General features: G+C 35.1%; 3 protein-coding genes across 3 annotated transcripts; all 3 read left to right on the top strand.

Moving 5' to 3' along the window:
- Positions 1 to 722: 722 nt before the first annotated feature.
- Positions 723 to 3160, top strand: LOC114403045 (pollen-specific leucine-rich repeat extensin-like protein 1). Its single transcript, XM_028365756.1, has one exon. The coding sequence runs from the start codon at positions 791 to 793 to the stop codon at positions 3032 to 3034; it is 2244 nt and encodes a 747-aa protein (XP_028221557.1). The 5' UTR covers positions 723 to 790; the 3' UTR covers positions 3035 to 3160.
- Positions 3161 to 9207: 6047 nt separating this feature from the next.
- On the top strand, positions 9208 to 10151 carry LOC114402644. Its single transcript, XM_028365292.1, has one exon. It carries the CDS (start codon positions 9351 to 9353, stop codon positions 9861 to 9863), a length of 513 nt encoding a protein of 170 aa, XP_028221093.1. The 5' UTR covers positions 9208 to 9350; the 3' UTR covers positions 9864 to 10151.
- An 8135-nt stretch (positions 10152 to 18286) lies between these two features.
- LOC114403699 (3-ketoacyl-CoA thiolase 2, peroxisomal-like) lies at positions 18287 to 24280 on the top strand. The gene is made up of 15 exons (XM_028366812.1): positions 18287 to 18306; positions 18416 to 18560; positions 18999 to 19072; positions 20110 to 20194; positions 20397 to 20523; positions 20687 to 20785; positions 20867 to 20934; positions 21013 to 21120; positions 21206 to 21283; positions 21358 to 21490; positions 21589 to 21685; positions 22322 to 22445; positions 22830 to 22938; positions 23200 to 23283; positions 24038 to 24280. Exons 2-15 carry the CDS (start codon positions 18456 to 18458, stop codon positions 24082 to 24084), a joined length of 1338 nt encoding a protein of 445 aa, XP_028222613.1. The 5' UTR covers positions 18287 to 18306; positions 18416 to 18455; the 3' UTR covers positions 24085 to 24280.
- The last annotated feature ends 249 nt before the right edge of the window (positions 24281 to 24529 follow it).

Here is a 24529-nt window from a genome sequence, read left to right on the forward strand (position 1 = left end):
TCATGCACTCGTGGCCTATTTTTTTTTTTTCTTTTTGACCCTCTGCATGCATGATATTACATGAATGATTGATTGAAATTAGACGAACACCTACGGTTGCTTTGTCAGTACTCAAATTTCAAATTCAATAGCTATAGTTTGTCTAAATTTGTGCACCTCATAGATGCTTTACAGTGTGAATGTAAACCCACTCAACAAATTCGCAAAAAAACTTATAAAAGGAAGAAGGGAGATATATAAGATAATGAAAAAGGATAATAATTTTTTTCAATAAAAAACAAAATATTATATCACTTTTCTTTCACTTTTGTAGCAAGTTGATAAAATGTTATAGCCAAAGACCGTATAAACTGTTAAACAGAAGGTTGTTATAGTAAAAGATAAGGGAAAACCCTATATAATACCTACATTTGTCTGTCACAATCTAATATAGATATGTATTTTTAATTTGGTACTATAAAGACTAATCTAATATTGGATAGAAGGACCAAGTCAATCAATTTATTATTAATTGACTTGTTTTATACCAGGTTATCTCATCATGATCACAACGTAAATGCTCTCTAAACATGCATGCCCAATTATAACGATTAGAGGCATGCCAAAATTTGTGGGTATGTTAGAGAGTATCCATGCTATTCGGAACTAAAACTAGCAAGAGGCTATAGTTTTCTACAACCCTTAATGGTTGTCTACCAACAAACCTTGCTTTCTACCTCAATATGATGTCTTGACCATTCCCTCATATTCCCATAACTACGGAGCCTTGGGCCAACCAAGGTGGTCAGCTATGGCTCACCATTGTTCAAACAAGGCCTTAGGTTGCTACCTCCTATTTTCCATTGTTGTGTCTATCTTTTCAACCTTTACTTGTGCTCATTTTGATGGATTTTTCCCTAATGAACCAATAATATTCCAAGACACTAATGCTTATGCACCAACACTTGAAGTTGATGTTATTGAACCAACTCTAAAAATTGAAGATGATTCACAACTTGCTCCACCACCTGTAGTTGGTGCCATTCCACCAACTTTCGAAGTTCAAAATGATGCACCACTTCTAAATGAAAGGCTAAAAAAGGCCTATGTTGCTCTTCAAGCATGGAAAGAGGCTATTTACTCTGACCCTTTGAACACAACCGGTAATTGGGTTGGTGAAGATGTTTGCTCCTACAACGGTGTGTTTTGTGCTCCCGCCATTGATGATCCCACATTGAATGTGGTTGCTGGTATTGATCTCAACAACGCAGACATTGCCGGTCATCTCCCAGAAGAGTTAGGCAACTTGTTAGATATTGCACTTTTCCACATTAACTCCAATAGATTTTGTGGAATTGTGCCTGAGACGTTGGAGAATCTTACACTTCTATATGAGTTTGACATTAGCAACAATCGCTTTGTTGGTGGTTTTCCATCTGTGGTTCTCAAATTGCCAAACTTGAAGTACTTGGATATCAGATACAATGACTTTGAAGGACCTTTACCTCCAAAGCTATTTGAGAATGATCTTGATGCAATATTTATGAACAACAATCGTTTCACATCTATCATCCCAGATACTCTTGGAAAATCCAAGGCCTCGGTTGTGACCTTTGCTAACAACAAATTCACAGGTTGCATTCCAAAGTCTATTGTGAACATAAAAAACATGAATGAGATTGTGTTCACGGGCAATGACCTTGGAGGTTGCTTGCCACAAGAGATTGGAATGTTAGAAAGTGTAACTGTTTTGGATGCTAGCCATAATGGGTTTATAGGGACTCTTCCTAACTTGTCAGGATTGAAGAATGTCGAGGTCATAAACATTGAGCACAACAAGCTTAGTGGATATGTGTCTAACACTGTTTGCCAACTTCCTTTGTTGAAGAACTTCACATTCTCTAACAACTACTTTAATGGGGAAGCTCAAGCTTGTGTGCCTTCTTCCAATTCATTGGTGGCTTTGGATGACTCAAAAAATTGCTTATCAGGAAGGAAGAATCAAAAGTCATCCAAGCAATGTTTTCCATTGCTAACTCGCCTTGTGGATTGTAGCAAACATTGTGGTAGAGGCAAAGGTAATGACAATGGGAGTACTTTATCACCTTCACCTGTCCCAAAACCACCTAAGTCTAACCCTCCAAAGCTCGAGACACCAAAAGCTCAACCACCTCCAACCCCAAAGGTTGAGCCACCTCCAACACCAAAGGTTGTACATTCACCACCACCCCCCGTGTCCTCACCACCACCACCAATCCACTCCCCACCACCACCAATCCACTCTCCACCTCCACCAAAACTTGTTCTCTCTCCACCACCACCTGCTTACTCACCTCCTCCTCCTATCAACTCCCCACCTCCTCCTATCAACTCCCCACCTCCACCAGTCCATTCTCCTCCACCACAAACATCAGTTCTCTCTCCACCTCCCCTAATACATTTTCCATCACCACCAGTTCACTCACCTCCTATGCCATTACATTCTTCACCACCACCTGTTCACTCACCTCCTCCTCCTATCAACTCCCCACCTCCACCAGTTCATTCTCCTCCACCACCAACACAAGTTCTCTCTCCACCTCCCCTAATACATTTTCCATCACCACCAGTTCACTCACCTCCTCCTCCAGTTCACTCCCCACCACCACCAGTTCACTCACCTCCTATTCCAGTACATTCTTCACCACCACCTGTTCACTCACCTCCTCCTCCTCCTATCAACTCCCCACCTCCACCAATCAATTCTCCACCTCCACCAGTCCATTCTCCTCCACCACCAACACCAGGTCTCTCTCCACCTCCCCCAGTACATTTTCCATCACCTCCAGTTCACCCACCTCCTCCTCCAGTCCACTCCCCACCACTACCAGTTCACTCACCTCCTCTTCCAGTCCATACTCCACCACCACCAGTTTACTCTCCACCTCCACCAATCCATTCCCCACCACCACCAGTTTACTCTCCCCCACCACCAACATGGGATGATGTTGTCCTCCCACCACACTTTGGATCTGCATACTCGTCGCCTCCTCCTCCAACAATTGATGGCTACTAAAAGAGAAGTATGCAATGCCATTAAAATCGTTGTCTTTGTTTTTGTTATAGTTCCAAAAAAAAATTTTGTGCAAAGCTAAACTCCATCTTCATGAATTCTAATTATATAATATATACTCATTTCCAATCCAATGTCCTTTTATATCTTCTAACATATGTTCTTGTTTTTAATCAATTAATTCATTCTCTTTCCCCTGTTTTCTTTTATTTTTATGCTAGTCAATAGATTTGTACGTCATGCACATATTTGAATTTGAAAACTTTAACAAGTTTTAAAATTTATGATTTCAAAAAATTAATTGTAAATTATATAAAAAAATTAAGTTAAGAAATTCTTGGATTCTTTGTAAAACTAATTGTAAATTGTTAACTCGTTGGCAGGTGTACCAATTCGTTTTAAGTAGTAAAAGACTCGAAAGTCCGAATGTCGAATTCACAAGGATTTTGGTTGTATTTAATTGATGTAAACTCAATTATTAAGTAATTAGAAGAAGTAGAAGAGATAGAGAAATGTAAGTGTAAAAATTGGAGTAAAAGAAAAAGAAAGAAATAACAAGACAAATAAACTATGATTTAAATGCAGAAAGGTGAATTCAGAAAGTGATAATATTGGGACCTAACATGCCAAAAATATTTGTAATACAATGTTAATGATTTTCTGTGTCTAATAAAATATCTATTTCCACCCACATCTACTCATATATTTTATCTTTGGTTTCCCGTACGAAGAGCCTAATTTATTTATTATTTTCACCCAAATTCCTTTGCAAAGATAAAAATAATAAATCACATTCAGATTAGAGATGCATAAATTGGGCAAAACAAATATCAATTTATTTCTAGCAATAAATTTATTGAGACACTTCCTGAGTTCTTTAGAAAATAACCATTTTTTAATGTATTACCTTTTAAACATTATATGAATGATCAGACCATAACAAACAGAAAAACACATAGAAAAATAATAGAAACTAAATTGCATTAAATAGATAATGAAAAATAGTTGTTTGGCCTGTCAGACTCCCAACAAGGGAGGTTTAGCCTCTCATGAGAGGCTTCAGGTGCTAATGTGGATGGAAAAAGGAGTTAGATGACTATAACAAATAAAGGGAGGAATGGCTAAAGAAGGGGGATTTCTCCTATGAAATAGACTCAGACTTTGGATTTCTTCATTAGAGAGCTCTCAGACTCGATATGTCTTTTTATTATGCTTCCTGGCCTTCTTCTCAGACTCGATGTGTCTTTCCTCTAAAGCACTTAAATTCTTCTTCTTTTAAAGTTTGTTAATAAAAAACTATAAAGTTATTAATTTTTTTTTATTTCATTAAAAAAATAAAGTAAAAAAATTATAATCATTTTTAGTCAAAATTAACTATCAAATTAACTTAAATGTCACAGCTATCATAAACACTTATAATAAGTATATTAATACATATATTCAATATTTAATAATAAAAAATAACAATTTTTTATTATATTTCATATTTATTATTAATACTTATGCGAAAATAGCATTATGCCTGGTTAAACTTGACTTCCTTTTGCAAATAGATATTTTAAACTTCATTTTGTGTCAATTAATCCTTAAGCTTTATCTTTTTTAAAAAAAAATAAACAACATAAATTTTAAATTTATTTTGATAGATATTTGATCTTTATTTCTTTTGTACATAGACACCTTGACTTTAAATTCATTTCAATTTATCTTTAAAATTTATCCTTTTTACAATTTTTAAGTTACTTATCTAAATATTATCCCTTCATTATTTTTTTTTTTGTTACAACTCATGATTCTATACTTAAAATATAATAAAGAATATGAACATTGAAAATATAAAAGGGGAAATAATAACATTATTAAAAAAATATTTTATTCTTTAATGATAAAATTTATTATGTTTTAATGATTGGAAAATTTATTTATAGAAATAAGATTAATAAATAATTAACATTAAATAAATAAACAGTTTTTTTTTTGTTAGTAGTTTAACTCCAAGTCCAATTTCATATAAGAGAATATTTATTAAAGTGGTATATTTTAAGAATTAATTGAGACCTAATTAAATTTTAGGTGCTTATGAGAAAATGAGGTAAAGTTTAACGAATAATTTAAAAGAAATTAAAGTTCATTGTGCCAATTTGCAAAAAATCTAAAATTTAAGGATCAATTGAGACAATATTAAAGTTTATGGTATTTATTTGTAAAAAGAGTAAATTTTAAGGGAGTTGAATACATTTTTCTCATAATTATATTTCAATAAGTATAAAAATAAATTTCAAAAGAATAATTAATACTTGTATTTCAATAATTTTTTATAGGAATTACTAAATATAATTGCTAAAATATAAGTATTAGTTATAAATGTTATATACAATAAATATTTGTTATTTTATTATTAAATATATTTATTAACAGATAACAAATACTTTTAATAAGTACATTAACAAATTTATTTAATAAAAAATATCATAAATATTTATTATGCTTATTATTTGCAGTCTTGTCTGTCTCTTAAGGTTTCTTTGTTGAAACAAAAAAATGCAATAATTTTTTTTATTCTAATAAAATAATTTGTGACAAATAAGGGTATAATTTCTAAAGGAGTAATTAATAGAATCTTTAAATTTGAAAAAATGATTAATAAAAAAATTCTAATAATCTAAAAATTAAAAAGAACGGAGGGAGTATATAATAAATTATTATAATAAGTATATTACTGAATATATTCAATACTAATAAAATGATGAATATTTATTATATTTAATATTTGCAATTAATAATTACATTTAATAATTTTTAAAAGAAATATCAAATATACATATTAAGATGGTAATTATTAATTATACATGTTAAGTATAATAAATATTCAATCAATAGGCATTGTCGGGAACATGTCCAATAAGCAACCAACTATCGTTAATTAAAATATGTGAGCAGACAAAATTATTCTAACATCTTTATTAAATACTCAATAACAAATTAAGAATTGATCCTGTGAATAGACATTTCTTATTCTAATAACATTTTTTTCCTTTATTATTTGACTTTTACTTCATTATTGTTAACACTTGAAGAAGATGAAGTTTTTGATTAAGACATTATATCAAACACCTAGTCATAAAAAATAAATATTTCAAACAAAGGAGTTAGAAACATAAATACAAGAACAAAATACTAAAATTTGAAGCAAATTGTCATATTCAATCAATAGGCATTTGCTAGGAACATATCCAACAAAAATACAACAACCAAATGATCTAACACAAAAAAAAATGAACTTAAAAAAAGAATAAGAAGAAGAAAGAGTGTTAATATACGTACCAACAAGTTCAGTTCATGTCCAACAAAAAGTTAGGTTCACGTCCAATTAAAAAGAAAAAAAAAAGAGTGTTAAAATATTTTTAAGTTGAAAATGATGTTATGTCTTTTATGGAGTTAAGAGGAAGAAGATATAGATATTTTATATATAAATTTTCATTAAAAGTCATGTAATTAACATGTGTCTATTTTTTATTAAATTATTAGATGATGTTTAGGAGAGAGGGAATCTAGTGTAATATGAGCTAAACAATTAAGAGAGTTTTTGTAGGATGAAAAAAAAAAAGAAATGTGAGGTGTAATTAAAAAAAAAACATAAAAGTGAGTGTAATTTACTCTATATATATAAGTGAGTGTAAGCCTATTAATTAGTCCATCACAAAGGCAAGTAAATTTAATCATTGAGGTGATCTATCGTTGCTTTAACAGATCATAGGCAATAAACCTACTAGAGTTGGTGGTGGGAGGTTTAAATAATTTACATGAGAATTTAAATTCAAAGTTTATTGTTCGCAAGCCAGCAATTCAAATCCCACTAGCTAACTTCAACGTTGGATGCCATTCACACCCGTCTTGGTATTTGGCACATGCTCTTCCTTATGTTCCCACTAAATATTGATAAGATAATTATTCATGCATATATAAACATTAATTCGTTTAATATTGTTTCAAATGTACGTACAAATGTTGAGTTAATTATCAAATTAATCATTAAAAAAATATTTTTAAATTTTTAAATTGTTCTTAGCTAGCTAGGAAAGATTATGATAAACTAATACATAGTTCCTCAATAATGATAAATGAATTTTATGCTTAGTTTCAACAAATTAAATTTTCTAAACAACACGTTTTTACTAAAAATTGAACTAAAATAATTTTTTGACTCAATTCAAATAATTTTACATTTATTTTCAATAAAAAAATTGTAAATTTATTTATTTTTATATAAAAAAACATCATTCTTACATTTAATCATACTCTTTCTATTATTTGTCATTTTGATCACCTTCACCACAATCATTAATATTATCATAATCATTATTGCCATAAACACCACTCACATAATCAACTTTGTCATTACTAACATTCATCATATCATTATCGACATCATCATCATAAACATTGTCCACAATCATGATTACTGCACATCATCATTACGAACACCAATGAAGTACTAAAAAATGATAATAATAATTATATTCAACTGAAACATTAACCCTAACTTTAAGAAAATACTACACGTCATTGTACTTAGAACCTTCCACACATTTCTTTGGATCCAACGCGCAGCGGCAAACTACAAATCCCACGCCACACAAATAAAAGTACCTAACTCCCACAACCGCACTGGTCAACACGTCTCACGCGCACTTGAGAACTCTTCACAATGTGAAGTTCCAATGTATTCCCAACTTGACCAAACAATATTTCTGTGCATTAATTCATTGGCTTTTTAAATATTTTTAATAATTTTACTAATGAAGAGTTATACGATTAAGAGATTGATTAATTAAAAATTAAAAATATGTCTATTTTAAAATACTCTTAATTCTTTTTAAAAGAGTGTGATATGGTTCTATTAATTAGTATAATTTTTATATTAATTAAAAAGACCCCGGCCACATATATAAAATTGATATACACTATTTTTATTTTTTGGAAGAGCTGATATACACTATTTGTATATCATATTATTAGTAAAATACATTATCAAACTATCTGTGTAGACTCTATTTTTAATGTTAATAATTTAATTTCTACCAAACAAATTATAAGTATTCTAACAAAATTCGGAAGCAATGGCCCCTATCCAATTTAGTGTTTTCTTTATGATAGCTTGGTTTAAGTAAAATATGTTGTGATGACCTGGTTTTCAAGATTTAACGGAAATTTGGGTGTTTTTTTTGTTGATGATTCTATTATAATAATTTGGTGCTCTTCTGTTGTTACAGTCTTAACAAATAGCTTGATAGTTTGGCGTAATTCTAATCATATCAAATGAATTACGACTAATAGATCAAAATCTATATTAACTAATTAATTAGGAGACCGGTTAAGTTTTTGGTTTAGATGCATTTCACATAGGAGAAAGATTACAATATAACATATTTATTAGGATGATGCTTTCCATTATATGATATAAATTACATGTCAATGCATGGAATAGATTATTGCTACCAAGTAGACAATTTATTTTTGATTGATATGCATAGAATGTATTATACATTTAAGTGTCTGTATTTCTTTTTAAGATTGTGATGTTGATGAGGAGATAGAATAACTTTAAAAATGTATTAATTTTGACTTTACAATTACAACTAATGAGTATGATGTATATTTTTTTTAATAGATTAATTTGAGAGAATTGATATCAGTTCAGATATAACAAAGAGAGAGGGAGAGAATCAGTTGATCAAGACTTGAAAGTAAATAGATTTATTGCATTTAATAAAATTATGTTACGTCCGTACTATTTTATGTTATGCTCGAAAGATCTTTAGTAATTATTAAATTAAATTCCAGTTATGTTTTTAAATACTTTTATTTGTTGATTTTATAATTAATTAAAGTAGGAAAAGACATTCAATGTTAATTAAATTTCATGAACTGAAGTGGACATGTTTCATTGACTGAATAATAATAAAATTAAAAAAAAAGAAAGAAAAACAGGCAAAAACAAAAATCAAGTTAGCTAGGGAAAAGATAGAAATCTGGCCAAGTGTTTCTTGGAAGTTGGAACAGTTTTAGCCATACTTGGTAATATTTTAAACATTTTCCTTTATCTCAACTTTTTAAAACAAAAAAAAATCTCGTTTCTTAATTCACCGTATGTATATATATATATATACACTCAATCGTCCATCTTCGATTCCTCATGTGAGCCCTTTCTTTTCAACCCAAAACCCATTTCTTCTCTCTTAACCCCAATTTTCTCTTCCTATAGTTAGGAATTAATCTTTTTTGTTCTCCTTGTTTAATTAATTGATAATTTTTGGTGATGGGCAATTACATTTCTTGCACCTTGGCTCCTCCTTTGATGAAGAACACAAGGGCAGCACGCGTGATCTTCCCCACGGGCGAAGTGAAGCAATACAAGGAGCAAGTGATCAATGTCGCCGAGCTCATGATGGAGTGCCCCACTCACTTCTTAGCCAACTCCAACTCCCTACACATCGGACGCCGGTTTTCGCCTCTCGGCGCCGACGAGGAGTTGGAGTGTGGCAACGTCTACATCTTCTTCCCCATGAGAAGACTCAATTCCGTTGTCACTGCCGCCGACGTGGCAGTGCTTTTCATGGCGGCCAATATGACCGCGAAACGGATAACTAACGACAAAGATTTAATGTCATGTGATCATTTAGCTGAAGGTGTTGGAACAAATGATGATGTCCCAAGGTTGAGCTTGGAAGGGGTAGAGGTTGAGTCAGGGTTTCGGAATAGGTTTAGTTATTGTAGGTCAAGGAAGCCTGCATTGGAAACCATCAACGAGGAACCCATTTGGTTAAGGTGAAGAAAAGTGAAAGAAAATAGATAGAGGCGGCCAAAACATCAATGTACGTAGGTACGTTAGTGGTAGATTTTTATTAATGATCATATACAAGAATTGTTATGTGATATTTAATTGACAGACTTCAGATTATAGAGAGTTGTGGTAGATTCATATATATTTGTGTATATACAACACTTTTGATCTTTGTATACAAAGAGTTTGATCAAGGAGGTGTATGGTGGCTTTGTACAAATTAAATTGAGTTTCAGAAAAATATAAAAATTGTATATGGGCGTATATTGACTTAAATTCTTCTCTCTTTTTTTCGGGGACGATCTAGATATTTTATGGTTGTTTTCCCTCCTTTTCTTGTAGGTGGAGTGAAACAGACATAGATCATATATAGATTATATAGGCTATATATGACTGGTCTTTTTTTTTACAGAGATCTTATATACAATGTTTTGGAAAACGGTTGGTGACTGTAATTATATATAGTCACATCAATTATATTTGTATGTAATTTGTTACAATATTATAAAATACAAGGCAATAAGTGTAATCTTTGAAATGACAAGTACTCCATTTTGATTAGGTTTTTTTTTTTTTTTATAGTAACCAAAGTAGAATTAATAGGAACAATAAAATTCTGGTTGTAAATATTTAACACTCAATATTTAAGCTTGAAATTAGTGGCTAAGGTGAAATAACCACGCACATTGCAGCACATTAATATTAATTTTGGTTTTGACATTTGTTTTTCATTTTCAATGAGAATATTAATGTTGTGTGAATTGTTCAACCACTTTTTTTTTTTATCAACTTGTTCAACCATTTTTGTGGCTTGAATTAATGGTCTAGACGAACCAATTGGGAAGTTGCAGCGCGGAATATATAGAATGTTAATTAAGCTTGCAAGTTACATTCAGCGTGTGGACCATATAGAGCGAAATGAGAAGAGGAGTTGAGAATAGTCTTCTAGCTTACACTTGCAGTTTTAAATTAGAAGACCTTGTTTTCGTTTTTGAACGTTCGGTCTTCATTACTTTGCACACGTTTCAACCAATAAACACTATTCATTCCTTACATCTCGAATTTAAAATGGGAAGAATAAGGGTAGCTTTTGCATCAAAACTTGGTAATATTTAAACTTGTAATACATTGCACGATCAGAATAAATTTATTCATCCTAATGAATTATAATTGAAGCACAATTTCTGATAGACAAAGAGGGGTGCAGCAAGTAATAGAGGTGCAACAAGCAAACCCAAAATAGGGTACAAACAGCAACACAGAGACCCAAATAGAAGGCAGAGCAAAGAGGATACTTAACAAACCTTCATACCTGAAGGATTTCGTGTGATGAGGAATGAGCTAGCACTAGAAGAATCTGCAAGGATTTGTTGTCGAGGATCAGGGGGCAACCATAACAAACTTCCATATTTTGTAATCTTTGCACCTAGCACAGAATCACAATTCTGTTAGGAATTTCATTATAAATATGGACTAATTGTAATAAGCAGATTATGAATGAAATACTCAGCTTTGAATTTCTCTCCTTCCCTTTCTCTGGAGGAACTGGTCCTCGAAACCAGCCAAATTCATACCTAACATTTGGTGCTCTCATTCACCATGGCCGATCAACCTCACAACACCTCATCCTCTCCGCTCGAAACAGCCATCCTCAAGCTTACCACCCTACAGGTCTCCCTTGGGGAAACTGTTCATTCCATGGCCCAGAAATTCGATGAGCTCTTACTCCGGCTACCCTCCACTTCCCCTTCTCCATCACCTCAACCTACACCTTCCATTTCCCCTGTACCTGCACATAACCACAGAATGAAATTAGACATTCCGCGTTTTGATGGTACTGACCCCTTCGGGTGGATATTCCAGATTAATCAATATTTTCAGTACCACACTACCCTCGAACACGACAGACTTACCATTGTGTCCTTCTACATGGACGGCCGGGCTCTCGCCTGGTTCCAGTGGATGACCACGAACGGCCAACTCACCTCCTGGCCTGCCTTCATTCAAGCTCTTTAGACCCGTTTCGCACCTTCTCACTATGATGATCCCACTGGTAGTCTCTTCAAGCTCACTCAGCGTGGTTCGGTGACTCAATATTTGTCGGAATTTGAGGAACTCGCTAACTGAATCGTCGGTCTCCCTCCCCAATTCCTACTCAGCTGCTTCATATCGGGCTTGACTCCCGAAATCCGCCGTGAGGTGCAATCGCTGCAGCCTCTGACTTTGGTGCAAGCTGCTGGACTCGCGCGTCTTCAGGAGGAGAAGCTCCTCGACACGCGTTCATCCTTCCGCAACCGCGCTCCTCCGGTTCTCTCGGTTCCTCCACCGCGACAGAACTCCACACCTGCTCTTCTCCAGGCCCCTTCGTCTCCTGCGACGTCAGCAAGGCCTCCTCCGGTGAAGCGTTTGTCTCCAGCTGAAATCGCTTCTCGCCGTGAACGCGGCTTGTGCTTTACCTGCGAGGAGAAGTACCATAGAGGTCACAGATGTGCCTCTAGGGTTTTCCTCCTGGTGGCTGCTGAGGACGACCACCCTGACCCTCTTATAGAGGACTTGGACCCAGGACCCGACCCACCCGACAGTCCAAACCCAACTGCGGCCCAAATTAGTTTTAATTCACTATCGGGTAATCTAGCACCCGAAACTCTCCGCTTATTGGGTCTGGCCTCCGGCCACCATGTCGTCATTCTCGTCGATGGGGGAAGCACCCATAACTTCATTCAAGAAGAATTGGTGCAGAGCATTGGTCTTCCAACCCAGACCACCACCCCTTTACGGGTCTTAGTGGGTAATGGCCAGCACTTAGCTTGCTCAAGCTGGTGTCCGCGTGTCACTCTCACCATTCAGGACCTCACTTGTGACGTGGACCTTTAGGTCTTACCCATTGCAGGAGCAAACATTGTCCTTGGAGTACAATGGTTAAAGACATTGGGACCGATCCTTATTGATTACTCTCTCATGACTATGAAGTTTTTCTATGACCAGCGTTTAATTGAGCTTCGCGGCGACACTGACCTCACCATTAACATGCTCACTCCACCTCAGCTTCGCAGATTTTTGAAACACAATGAACATGCATCCTGCTTCCACATTGCGGTCCTCACAGAGGCAGTTCCTGATGAGCCTTCACAATTATTGGACCCTCAAATTCAAGCATTAATTGATCACTTTGGGCCATTGTTCCAGACACCTACATCCCTTCCGCCGGCGCGCATTACCGACCACCACATCCATTTATTTCCCCAGGCTACTCCTGTTAATGTAAGACCCTACAGGTACCCCCATTACCAGAAGCAGGAGATTGAACTCAAAGTCGAATCCATGTTGCAGAAGGGCTTGATTCGACCCAGCACCAGTCCTTTCTCCTCTCCGGTGCTCCTTGTCCGCAAACATGATCAGTCCTGGAGGTTTTGCGTGGATTACAGAGCCCTTAATGCCATTACCATCCGTGATCGATTTCCTATTCCTACAATTGATGAACTGTTAGATGAATTGGGCCACGCATGTTGGTTTTCGAAACTTGATTTGCTCCAGGGGTATCACCAAATACGAATGCATTCCTCAGACATTGCGAAAACGGCGTTTCGAACGCACCACGGGCATTATGAATTCAAGGTTATGCCCTTCGGGCTATGCAATGCTCCCAGCACCTTTCAGGCGACGATGAACATGCTTTTCCGGCCATTCCTCCGCCGGTTTCTCATTGTCTTCTTTGATGATATTTTAATATATAGCATCACTTTCACTGATCATGTTCTGCATTTACAGCAAGCTTTTCAGGTTTTATTAGAAAATCAATTTGTCCTCAAACTTTCCAAATGCACTTTCGCTCAGACAGAGGTCGAATACCTTGGCCATGTGGTGTCTCAGCGCGGTGTTGAGCCAGTCTCTTCTAAAGTGGATGCCGTCCGACAATGGCCCCTGCCTCAGTCCGCCAAAGCTCTTCGTAGTTTTTTGGGTCTCGCCGGATTTTATAGACGCTTTATTAAAGGCTATGCCACCATTGCGGCCCCTTTAGTTGCGGCCACCATTACAGAGCCCTTTCAGTGGACCCCTTCAGCCCAGGAGGCCTTTGACCAACTGAAGCAAGCCTTGTCGGAAGCCCCTGTGCTTACCCTCCCTGACTTTCAGCTGCCCTTCACGATCGAGACGGATGCATCCGGCATTGGGATGGGCGCGGTTCTCTCCCAAAAGGGACACCCCATAGCCTATTTCAGTAAACAATTCCCACCCAAGCTCCGCCATTCCTCCACCTATGTTCGAGAGTTATTTGCAGTGACTTCGGCGGTTAAACGGTGGCGTCAGTACCTTCTGGGTCACAAATTCACGATCATAACGGACCACCGCAGCTTAAAGGAGCTACTCACACAAGTGGTGCAGACCCCTGAGCAACACACATACCTGGCTCGTCTAATGGGGTATGACTTCCAAATTCAGTTCCGTTCCGGCGCCACTAATCAGGCGGCAGATGCGTTATCACGACTCTCTGAGGAAGACTCCTCTTTGTCCCTCATTTTGTCGGTCCCTTGTTTGACATTTATGGAGGAATTGAGGAAGCAGTTGGCTCAGAATGAGTCTTATCAGTCCAAACTTCAGGACATTCAAGCAACTCCCGCCAACTTTCCTGATTTCAGTATTTCAAACAACCTCATCTTACGCAAAGGCCGCATCTGGCTTCCTCCTCACCTGCCATTGCTTCCCACACTCCTCACTGAGTATCATGCTACTCCTACCGACGGCCACCTTGGCGTCGCAAAGACCATAGCCCGACTGACGGACAATTTTTATTGGGACGGGTTGCGAGACGATGTCGCACGGTTTGTCTCTACCTGCTTAGACTGTCAACACTCCAAGTATGAAACCAAGCGCGCCGCCGGCCTCCTATGCCCTCTGCCGGTCCCTCACCGACCATGGGAGGATCTCTCTCTAGACTTTATTACTGGTCTGCCTGTCTTTCAGGGGAACACCACCATTCTGGTGGTTGTCGACAGGTTCTCTAAAGGCATCCATTTGAGAATGCTTCCCACCTCACACACAGCATATACCGCCGCAGCTCTATTCATGAACATTGTCGGTAAAATTCATGGTCTCCCTCGTAGCATGATTTCTGATCGTGATCCCCTGTTCCTGAGCAGGTTTTGGCAGGACCTATTCCGTCTCAGTGGCACCCATATGAGGATGAGCTCCTCTTACCATCCTCAGAGCGATGGTCAGACAGAAGCCCTGAATCGCGCCATTGAACAATACCTCAGAGCTTTCATTCACCGGCGACCAAGCTCATGGGGCAAGTTATTATTGTGGGTGGAATGGTCCCACAATACTTCTTGGAATGCCGCTACTGGTTCCACTCCATACGAGATTACATTTGGAAAAAAGCCCTTTAACTACCCTGCATATCTTGCCGGAGATTCAAAGATCGACGCTGTTGACGATATGATTACGAACAGAGAAGACACCTTCCGCTTGATTCGTAAAAAGCTCCTCAAAGCTCAGGAATTGATGAAGAAATATGTAGATGCTAAACGAAGACATGTGGAATACCAGGTTGGTGACTGGGTTATGGTCAAACTCAGACCCCATCGTCAAAATTCGGCCAAGCCTTCTTCTTCTTCTAGCTCCGACAAACTCCAAAAGTGCTTCTACGGTCCATTTGAGATCACTGAGCGCATTGGTCCTGTGGCCTATCGTCTGAAACTCCCTGAGGGTGCTCGTATTCACCCCGTGTTTCATTGCTCTATATTGAAACCTTTCAAAGGGTCACCGGCATCTGCAGATTCTGTTTGTCTCCCTGACCAATTTGCTCACGGTCAACTCATTGTATCTCCTTTGGCCATTTTGGATTACCGTTACAATTCAGATAACCCCGACTCCCCGTGGGAGGTACTGGTGCAATGGGAAGGCTTAGATCCTGATGAGACCTCGTGGGAATCCTGGACTCAGTTGAGTCGTGACTATCACCTTGAGGGCAAGGTGAATTTCCAAGGCCCGTGGGATGATAGACAAAGAGGGGTGCAGCAAGTAATAGAGGTGCAACAAGCAAACCCAAGACAGGGTACAAACAACAACACAGAGACCCAAATAGAAGGCAGAGCAAAGAGGATAATTAACAAACCTTCATATCTGAAGGATTTCGTGTGATGAGGAATGAGCTGGCACTAGAAGAATCTGCAAGGATTTGTTGTCGAGGATCAGGGGGCAACCATAACAAACTTCCATATTTTGTAATCTTTGCACCTAGCACAGAATCACAATTCTGTTAGGAATTTCATTATAAATATGGACTAATTGTAATAAGCAGATTATGAATGAAATACTCAGCTTTGAATTTCTCTCCTTCCCTTCGAAACCAGCCAAATTCATACCTAACAATTTCATTGTTAACTTATTTTTCTTTTAATTAGTGTTTACCTTTTGTCCCAGTTGGTGTGAGTGTGTTAATTAGTGTGTTTTGGTTTTTGGTTAAGGTTTGATAAATTTAATAAATTTAATCACCTAAATGAAGTTCATCTTAACTTTGATAACAGTGGGTTAGGACTTAGAGTACATGAAACTGAAATAACTGACAATGCTTAATTACAGCATCTTTAACTTATTAAGAACTCAATTTGTTGGGGTTTTAATTCTATTTTAGTGCGTCTTTTACTATCACACTGTAAATTTAAGACACTCATTAATTTTTACAGTTTTTAACTTATTTTTAGAGGGTCTCATTTTATTTATTTACTCAAACAATAAATATCATTTTAACTTCTTTTTTACAAGACTATCGTTTTAACTTAAAAAATATTTTTTAATAGTCAAGCAACTTTGGTGATAGTTTGTTTATATAAATAAATTTTATAAAAATTCTACAAGAATGTATTTGCTCCAATGGCATTTTTAAATTGTTTAATTTTAAGAATAAACTTAAACAACTTCATTAGAGATGCTATTAGTGGATCATGTTTTGAATTCTCACTAACTATTACAGTTACGATATAATACTTAATTAAATGTTTATATAAAATATAAAATTTATTTGATGGTTAAAAAAAAAAAAGACCGTGAGTTGGTTCACTCCTAAAAAACTAACAAATTAACATTTATTTTGTATAAAAAAAACCTTAAAACAGCCACATTTGTTGCTAAGTTTCCATCTATATTCTATGTTTAAGAAAAGCTTAGGAACTTATTACTCTTACGTAAAGCTATGTAAAGGAATACACATATTGTGCTTGTCACTCCTATTGAAGAACCATAGAGAAAGGTTCGGTTCAGGGATGGCAAAGTATTATCATGTAATAAGATCTATAATATTACTCCATAAAATTGTCCATTCAAACCCACCAAGAATTGACTAACTTTATCTTGTTGCTGAAACAATTTGGAGTTTCTCATCACCAAACAAAACACATGCAACTGGGCAGGTGCAGTGCGGAATGGGTCTATAGTATACTGTTCAAGTTTTTCACATAAAACATCTTAAATCCGTGAAATACTATGAAACATTCAAGGTACCTAATCCAGATATTTCTTGTTGCAACTCAGCAACTTGAATGAAATTACTGTTACATCAATCGGCCTATAAGTTGTCTTCACAAGAATTTGCTTGTATTTCAGTGAATTTGTGTAATGTTATACTTAGACAATTATAAAATAATTCAAAATTTATAGGTACAGAATGCTATTTTTTATATAAATAAAATTAGAAGGACGAAAAATATATTTTGAATTTATAAAAAAAAATTCTCAAAAACAAATTTAATACATGTTTAGATTTACTTTAATAATTCATGTTTTCATACAAAATCATGTATTAATGTGAAAGTAAATATTATTTGTTTCAACTTGCACAGGGTTAAGAGAGGTGATACCAAACATACAGTTAGAGTTGATGCTTTTGGGCGTTTGGCCAAGCCACCTACTTTGGTTTTTCCTGAATCAGTCTTCATTCTGGTTAGTGGGTGTCATTAATCACGTTTTGGCCGGAGGTCTCGTTTTCCACGTTGTTCGAGGAACTTTGCCAGTGCATTTCCTCAGACTCAGCGACCGACAGATGCATGTTTCAACCAAAATATATTTATTACATTTATTTATAAATAAATAAAATTATCGTGCACTGCATGGTCAGTAGTAGCAAAATGAAAAAGTAACCCAACTTTTTTTGCTTTTTAAGTATTTCTGAATAAGATAAGATAATGGCTAGTTTGTTTAAGTTTATTTTTTAAAAAATATTTTTTAAATAAAATAAGCAGATTCATGTTTTTATGAATAACAATTTTTTGTTTTTTAGAATAAATAAATTCTATCTATTTCTTAAATATTTTAAAAAAAATAGTTATTTTAAAGTTAATTTTTCAGATTTGAAGAAACTCACCCAACATTATTCAAAGATGAATAATAAGTTTATTCAGTGAAGACATGACCCTTTTGAAGTCAATTTGTCCCTTTGGTATGTTACTTCTTACACAGAAAGAGTTTAATTTATATAATTTGCTATGTTACTTCTTATAAATAGAAAGGGTTTATTTATATACTTGTTTCTCTTGGCTAAAACTCAGCATCACATTCACTCGCACAACACAGTACAGGAGCTCAAATATGGATAAAGCAATTCAAAGACAGAGAGTCCTGCTTGATCATCTTCAACCCATTTCTTCAAGTTCAAATTTTTCTTCTCAAACCCATCAATCTACGGATCTCTCAGTAAGTGGGTGTTTCATTGTTTTTCTTTTAAGTTTCTCTGTTTTTCAAAGTTGAGCTTTTCTGCCTCTGCTGAATGCAACTATGATTGATTTCTAATCTTCAAGAGCTTAATTATGTTGTCCTGTTTATGTCAGTACATAAATTTGATCCCTTGTTAACTAGTTCATTAAATAACACATGGACCCACAAAATTTGGTGATTTCTAGTAAATTTCAACAGATAAAAGAGTGTATTGATGCATTCAATTTAGTGTATATTTTGTGATTTGTAATAAATTTCAACAGATAAAGAGAGAGTGTATTAAAAATAGTGTGTTACTAGCATTTCTTAATTGAGGATTAAATTTATTCATAATATTCTGAGTCTGTCCTTCACTTTCTGAAGCATATGTGGAAATGTTTTACCCCTTTTTTAAGGTCTTTTCCCACTTCTTGTTAGGCTTCATTATGTTTTGCCAAGAATTCTTCGCACGGTCAAATAGGTGGATCAGATGACGACGTGGTGATTGTAGCGTAAGTTTGCCTATATAAACCATCCTTTCGTGTGATTTCTAATTCGTTGTTTTGTGGTAATAATCCAATTAGTCCTTGAAATATACGTGTTCATGTTGTTAGTCCTTAGAAGTAGGAATGCTCATAACCCTTCTCGGTCTGAAGTATTTTTTGATGTGTTTGAGTTCAAAAAGTTAAATCTTATGCATTTTGAAGACAAATTTAAGTTGTATTTTGGGTTGAGATTATACTTCCGGTTGTCTCAACCTAGTTCAATGTCATATATTCTTTAAAAAAGTGTATTTTTTTAAATGATTATGTTTTAATAATATAATTTATTGGCTTAATAGATAATATTTTGAATAACATGATATTATAACAAATTATCATATATGGTAAGTTTATTGACTTTTACAATACTTATCTTAAAAAAAGACAGCAATGGTTTGGATGACAGAGTAGAAGTTTTTATACTTCTCATTAAACTCTATCTTACATTGATATTATCTATCTTGAGATATATATCTTAAAATACACCGTAATTATACATGTATATTTCTTCAATTTTATGATTTAACAATAAATAATGTTAAGATTCGTATATTGTGTCAACAAAGTGGGTTGATGATCATGTTTCATATATTGTGGGTCTTAATTGGGTCGAGTTCGGATTTAAATAATGATCCTATCAATATTTTGGATCAGGTAAAGACATGTAAATCCATGCCGCGAACACCCTTACTTAGAAGATGAGAAATATTACATCCGTGGTCCCTGAATATACATATGATCCTCATGTTACTGAATGTGTATTTTGATTACTGTCAAATTAGCCCCTAAGGTCAGCGATTAATTTGACCGAGGAAATACATATTCATGGATAATTGGATATCATTCAAAGACTGGACTAGTTTGGCTGACGCTATAGTTTTATTACTATCATTCAAAGACTAGTTTGATTGATACTACATCATTTAGGGACAAATTTGACTATTTACTCTATGATTTTGTTAATGGCATTATTGAACCTTTAGCTTTAATTTCTCTGCAATAACCAGTGCATATCGTACTGCCATCTGCAAAGCAAAGCGTGGGGGCTTTAAGGATACCCTTCCAGATGACCTGCTTGCCACAGTTCTGAAGGTAATTATTTGGTTTGATTAACTAATTAGTTAATAAAAAAAGATTGGAAAGAAAAGTATTGTATAAAAAATGGTTTAGTGAACATTTATAATGGTTTATGATTGGAACATGATGTCAACCTTGAAATGTTTTGAGCTACTTTTGTTGATCAGTAGTTTATTTATTTATTTCTGTAGTTTCTAAACTATGAGTTTTCCTATAGGCTGTAATAGAGAAAACAAATGTGAACCCAGCAGAAGTTGGAGACATTGTTGTGGGCACTGTACTGGCACCTGGATCAGATAGAGGAATTGAGTGCAGAATGGCTGCCTTTTATGCAGGTTTCCCAGGTACATTTTGTAGTCTTCATTGAGCATGGTTTATATGAAATTTCTTATTGACTTTACTGAATGTAGAAGTACTCATGAGGTGACTTCATTTGATTATGCTTGAAGTTAGTATGTATTTTAGCGCATTTTCTAATATGATGGATCTTCTTCATTTTTCAACCAGAGACAGTGCCTCTTCGAACTGTCAATAGGCAATGTTCATCTGGACTTCAGGCGGTTTCTGACGTAGCTGCTTATATAAAAGCTGGGTTCTATGAAATTGGTCAGAATGAATCTAGACTGTGTACTTAAATGCCATGGCCTTGTTATTTCTTTGGCCTAATCTTCCTAATATTTGATGCAGGGATTGGGGCTGGATTGGAGTCTATGACAGTAGATCGTGTGAATAGGCTTCGCAACATTAACCCAAAGGTATGGTGAAATTGTATATTATTATGTCCACATTTTCCGTTGAGGTATATTCCGCTTGACTTCTCATTATATTCACAGGTAGAAACCTTTGCAGAAGCCCGGGATTGTCTTCTTCCAATGGGAATTACTTCTGAGAATGTAGCGCAGCGTTATGGTGTGACAAGGCTAGAGCAAGATCAAGCTGCTGTGAGTATGACAAAAGTATTTAGTGTGCCAAGTATATATGAAAAAGATTATCAGGAAGCATGAAATTTTTAATTTGTATAATTAGGTTGAGTCTCATCAGCGTGCTGCAGCTGCAACAGCAGCTGGTAAGTTCAAAGAAGAAATCATTCCAGTTTCTACAAAGGTAGGTACCAACTACCAAAATGAATTTTCCTATAGTGTTAATAATGCTATTCTACTAATGATTTGTTTACAAAGTTTGTGGACCCTAAAACTGGAGTGGAGAAGAAAATTGTTGTTTCTGTCGATGATGGTATCCGGCCAAACACAAATTTAGTGGATTTGGCAAAGCTGAAGCCTGCATTCCAGAAAGATGGAACCACAACAGCAGGTGCTAAAGAAATCTTTTTCATTAACTTTGTTAGTCTGGGGGAAATCTTCTACCTTGTGAATATGAATGTATTTTTGTCTCTCTTTTTTCAATTTCAGGGAATGCTAGCCAAATTAGTGACGGTGCAGCAGCTGTTCTCCTCATGAAGAGAAGAGTGGCTGTGCAAAAGGGGCTTCCTATACTTGGAATCTTCAGGTACACAATAATAATGCATCGTCAAAGAAATTATTTTTAAATACTAGTCACATCAAATGTGAATCTAGACACAAACCTGCATCTGTCCTATAATGTGCACACCACCTGCATTTAGCTCGAAGTACATGTTTTCTTGTAGTCCAACTCAATGTCTATAGAAGCTGCACTTTCAACTAGTAATTTGATTAATTTTACATCAAATTAGAAGAAAGTTTAGAAGTCAATTCAGTTTCTGAAAGTATGTTTTAGATAAACATAACTACTAACAAAACAGGCATGTAGATGTAGGGCTTCTGTACAATAAATACTTACATTTGGCATCCTGCAGGAAAAGCAATTTAAATTGAGAAATATTCCTAGTTATATTAATGGGATACTTATTAGGTAATTTGTCTGAAAAAGTTGTTGTAATAAAGGATAAGCAACGCTTGAAACTGTGCTTCGCAGTTTTGATATTAGAATATTATATGCTGAAAGGATATTTGAAATCAGTAACTCATAAATATTACTTGGAAATCTATTCAAACATGGACCTAAACTGAAATCAGGCTTCTAATAAAACCTTATTCATTATTATTTTTTATATTTTTACTTTGAAAACTTGAATTCATCTCACAAGTGAATTCGATTTTTCAGGAGTTTTGCTGCTGTTGGAGTAGATCCTGCAGTCATGGGTGTTGGCCCTGCTGTTGCTATCCCAGCTGCAGTGAAATCCGTGGGCCTTGAACTTGGCAACATTGACTTATTTGAAATCAATGAGGTAAAGGTTTTAACAGTTGTCATTACAGGTTCTATTTAGATAAACTTCTCCATAAACACTGATAGCCTATAGGAGAAGAAAATAAGAAGGCAAAATTCATTGAGTTTCTCTCATAAGCTAAAATCAACTTATGCACCTTAACTTTTAGAGAAGTTAAATGTTAGAGCTTCTATAGAAGTCAAGTGCACAAGTTTATTTTAACTTATAAAAGAAACTCAAATTATTTTACCTTCACATTTTCTTATCCTATAATTGCTCAGGGAGAAGTTCATTCAAACAAGGCTTTAACTAATAACTACTTTTTATTGCATATTTTCACTACTGCTAAATCTAATTTCAAATAATCTTGTACTGAACATTTAGAAATATAATGGTCTTGTGTAGGCATTTGCATCACAGTATGTTTATTGCCTCAAGAAATTGGGACTTGATCCCAGAAAGGTCAATGTCAATGGTGGTGCCATTGCTCTTGGACATCCTTTGGGTGTTACAGGTGATGTTGAGATGTTCAGTCAGAAATTTAACTTACTTTTGCCTTATTATTTTCTTATTAAATGGAAGAGGTAATGCTAAAATCTTCAGAGAGGCACCTGCAACTGGAATCTTTATATTACTGTGACATGTTTGCTCATGTATTTTTCATCTTACGACAGGGACAAGCCGTCTTACACTTCCAAATGAACACATTTATTCTGTTCATCTTTCATGAACCTAATGCTGACTTTGTTGGTGAATTTACATGCTGCCATTTCAGGTGCACGCTGTGTTGCAACTTTGTTGAATGAGATGAAACGTCGTGGCAAGGATTGTCGCTATGGTGTAATCTCAATGTGCATAGGTGATTTCTTCTTCCGGCCTCTCTCCATCTCACACATAACAGTAAAAAGTTGAATATTTGAGAAAAAGTGAAAATTGAAGTCAAAATTAGTTTTGTAACAAATGCATGTCACTCAAAAGCTGGGAGATAAATTTTAAGAATACTTTCTTGGTTTGTAGGGCAAAATAGCAAATTAGTTCTTGTAAGTTGACACTAGTAGCCTGGTAGGTGTATAGCTAGCTTACACAGAAGATGGCTAGGCTAGGGGCCATGTTTGGATAAACTTTTTCATAAGCACTTATAGCAGGAAAAAAAGGGTAAAATGAAATAAACTTATTCCATAAGCCAAAATTAGCTTTGCAAAAGTTAAAATCAGTTCTTGGAGTAGCTGAATAAAATAAGTTTCTTACATAAACTAAAATTAACTTATGCATAAGTTAAAATTAGTTTATGAGAGAAATTTATTTCATTTTTCCTTCTTGTTTCTTATACTATAAGTGTTTACAGGGAAAATTATCCAAATATGGCCCTGACAGTTAAAGTACCTTGCCGAATAAGTTAGTGTATTTATTTCCAGAAAATGTGCTGTCTCAGAACAGGAAAAGAAAAGAAGCACAAGAAGAAAAGTTCTTACCAATAAAATTAAAAATGGAACTGAAATGAGAACAGTGAGTAAAACTAAGGAGAAAATAAACAGATTAAGAGTTCATGCATGTGAGAGTTTAGAGTGTTATTCCTTTCCTTTTTAACATTATTGAAATGTGCATCATTCCAGGGTCAGGTATGGGAGCTGCTGCTGTATTTGAAAGGGGAGACTTTTGAAGATTTGTGCAAGTTTAGAAGAGTTCATACAAATAACGATCTTTTGTCACCGTATGCTTGACATTAGACATCATTTGAAGTCTTTCTATTTTGAATTCAGCTTTGATTGAAATATTACAAAAAATTGGAAGTGTAAACAAGAATTATTTTAACCATGAATTATGACTCAACTATAGCATTGAGTTTGCTAACTCAATTTTGCCCTTGTTGTAAGATAATCTCTTTCAAACAAAAAGATAAGAAAATGAAACAAGGAAGATACAAAAATGTTAATGAACCCAAAATACAATTCTCGCTACTTAAGAGTGGATACTTTGACCATGACTTAAATATTACCTTGGCCACATAGCCTAAGTAATTTGTGGGTAAAGTAAGTATAAAAATTGTCTGTGCAGTATCCTATCTCCTTTCCCTTTTAGTTTCTGTACTTGTTTTTTGATTTTTT

This window comes from Glycine soja, chromosome 20 (assembly GCF_004193775.1).
Source record: "Glycine soja cultivar W05 chromosome 20, ASM419377v2, whole genome shotgun sequence".
NCBI classification, from domain to species: domain Eukaryota; kingdom Viridiplantae; phylum Streptophyta; class Magnoliopsida; order Fabales; family Fabaceae; genus Glycine; species Glycine soja.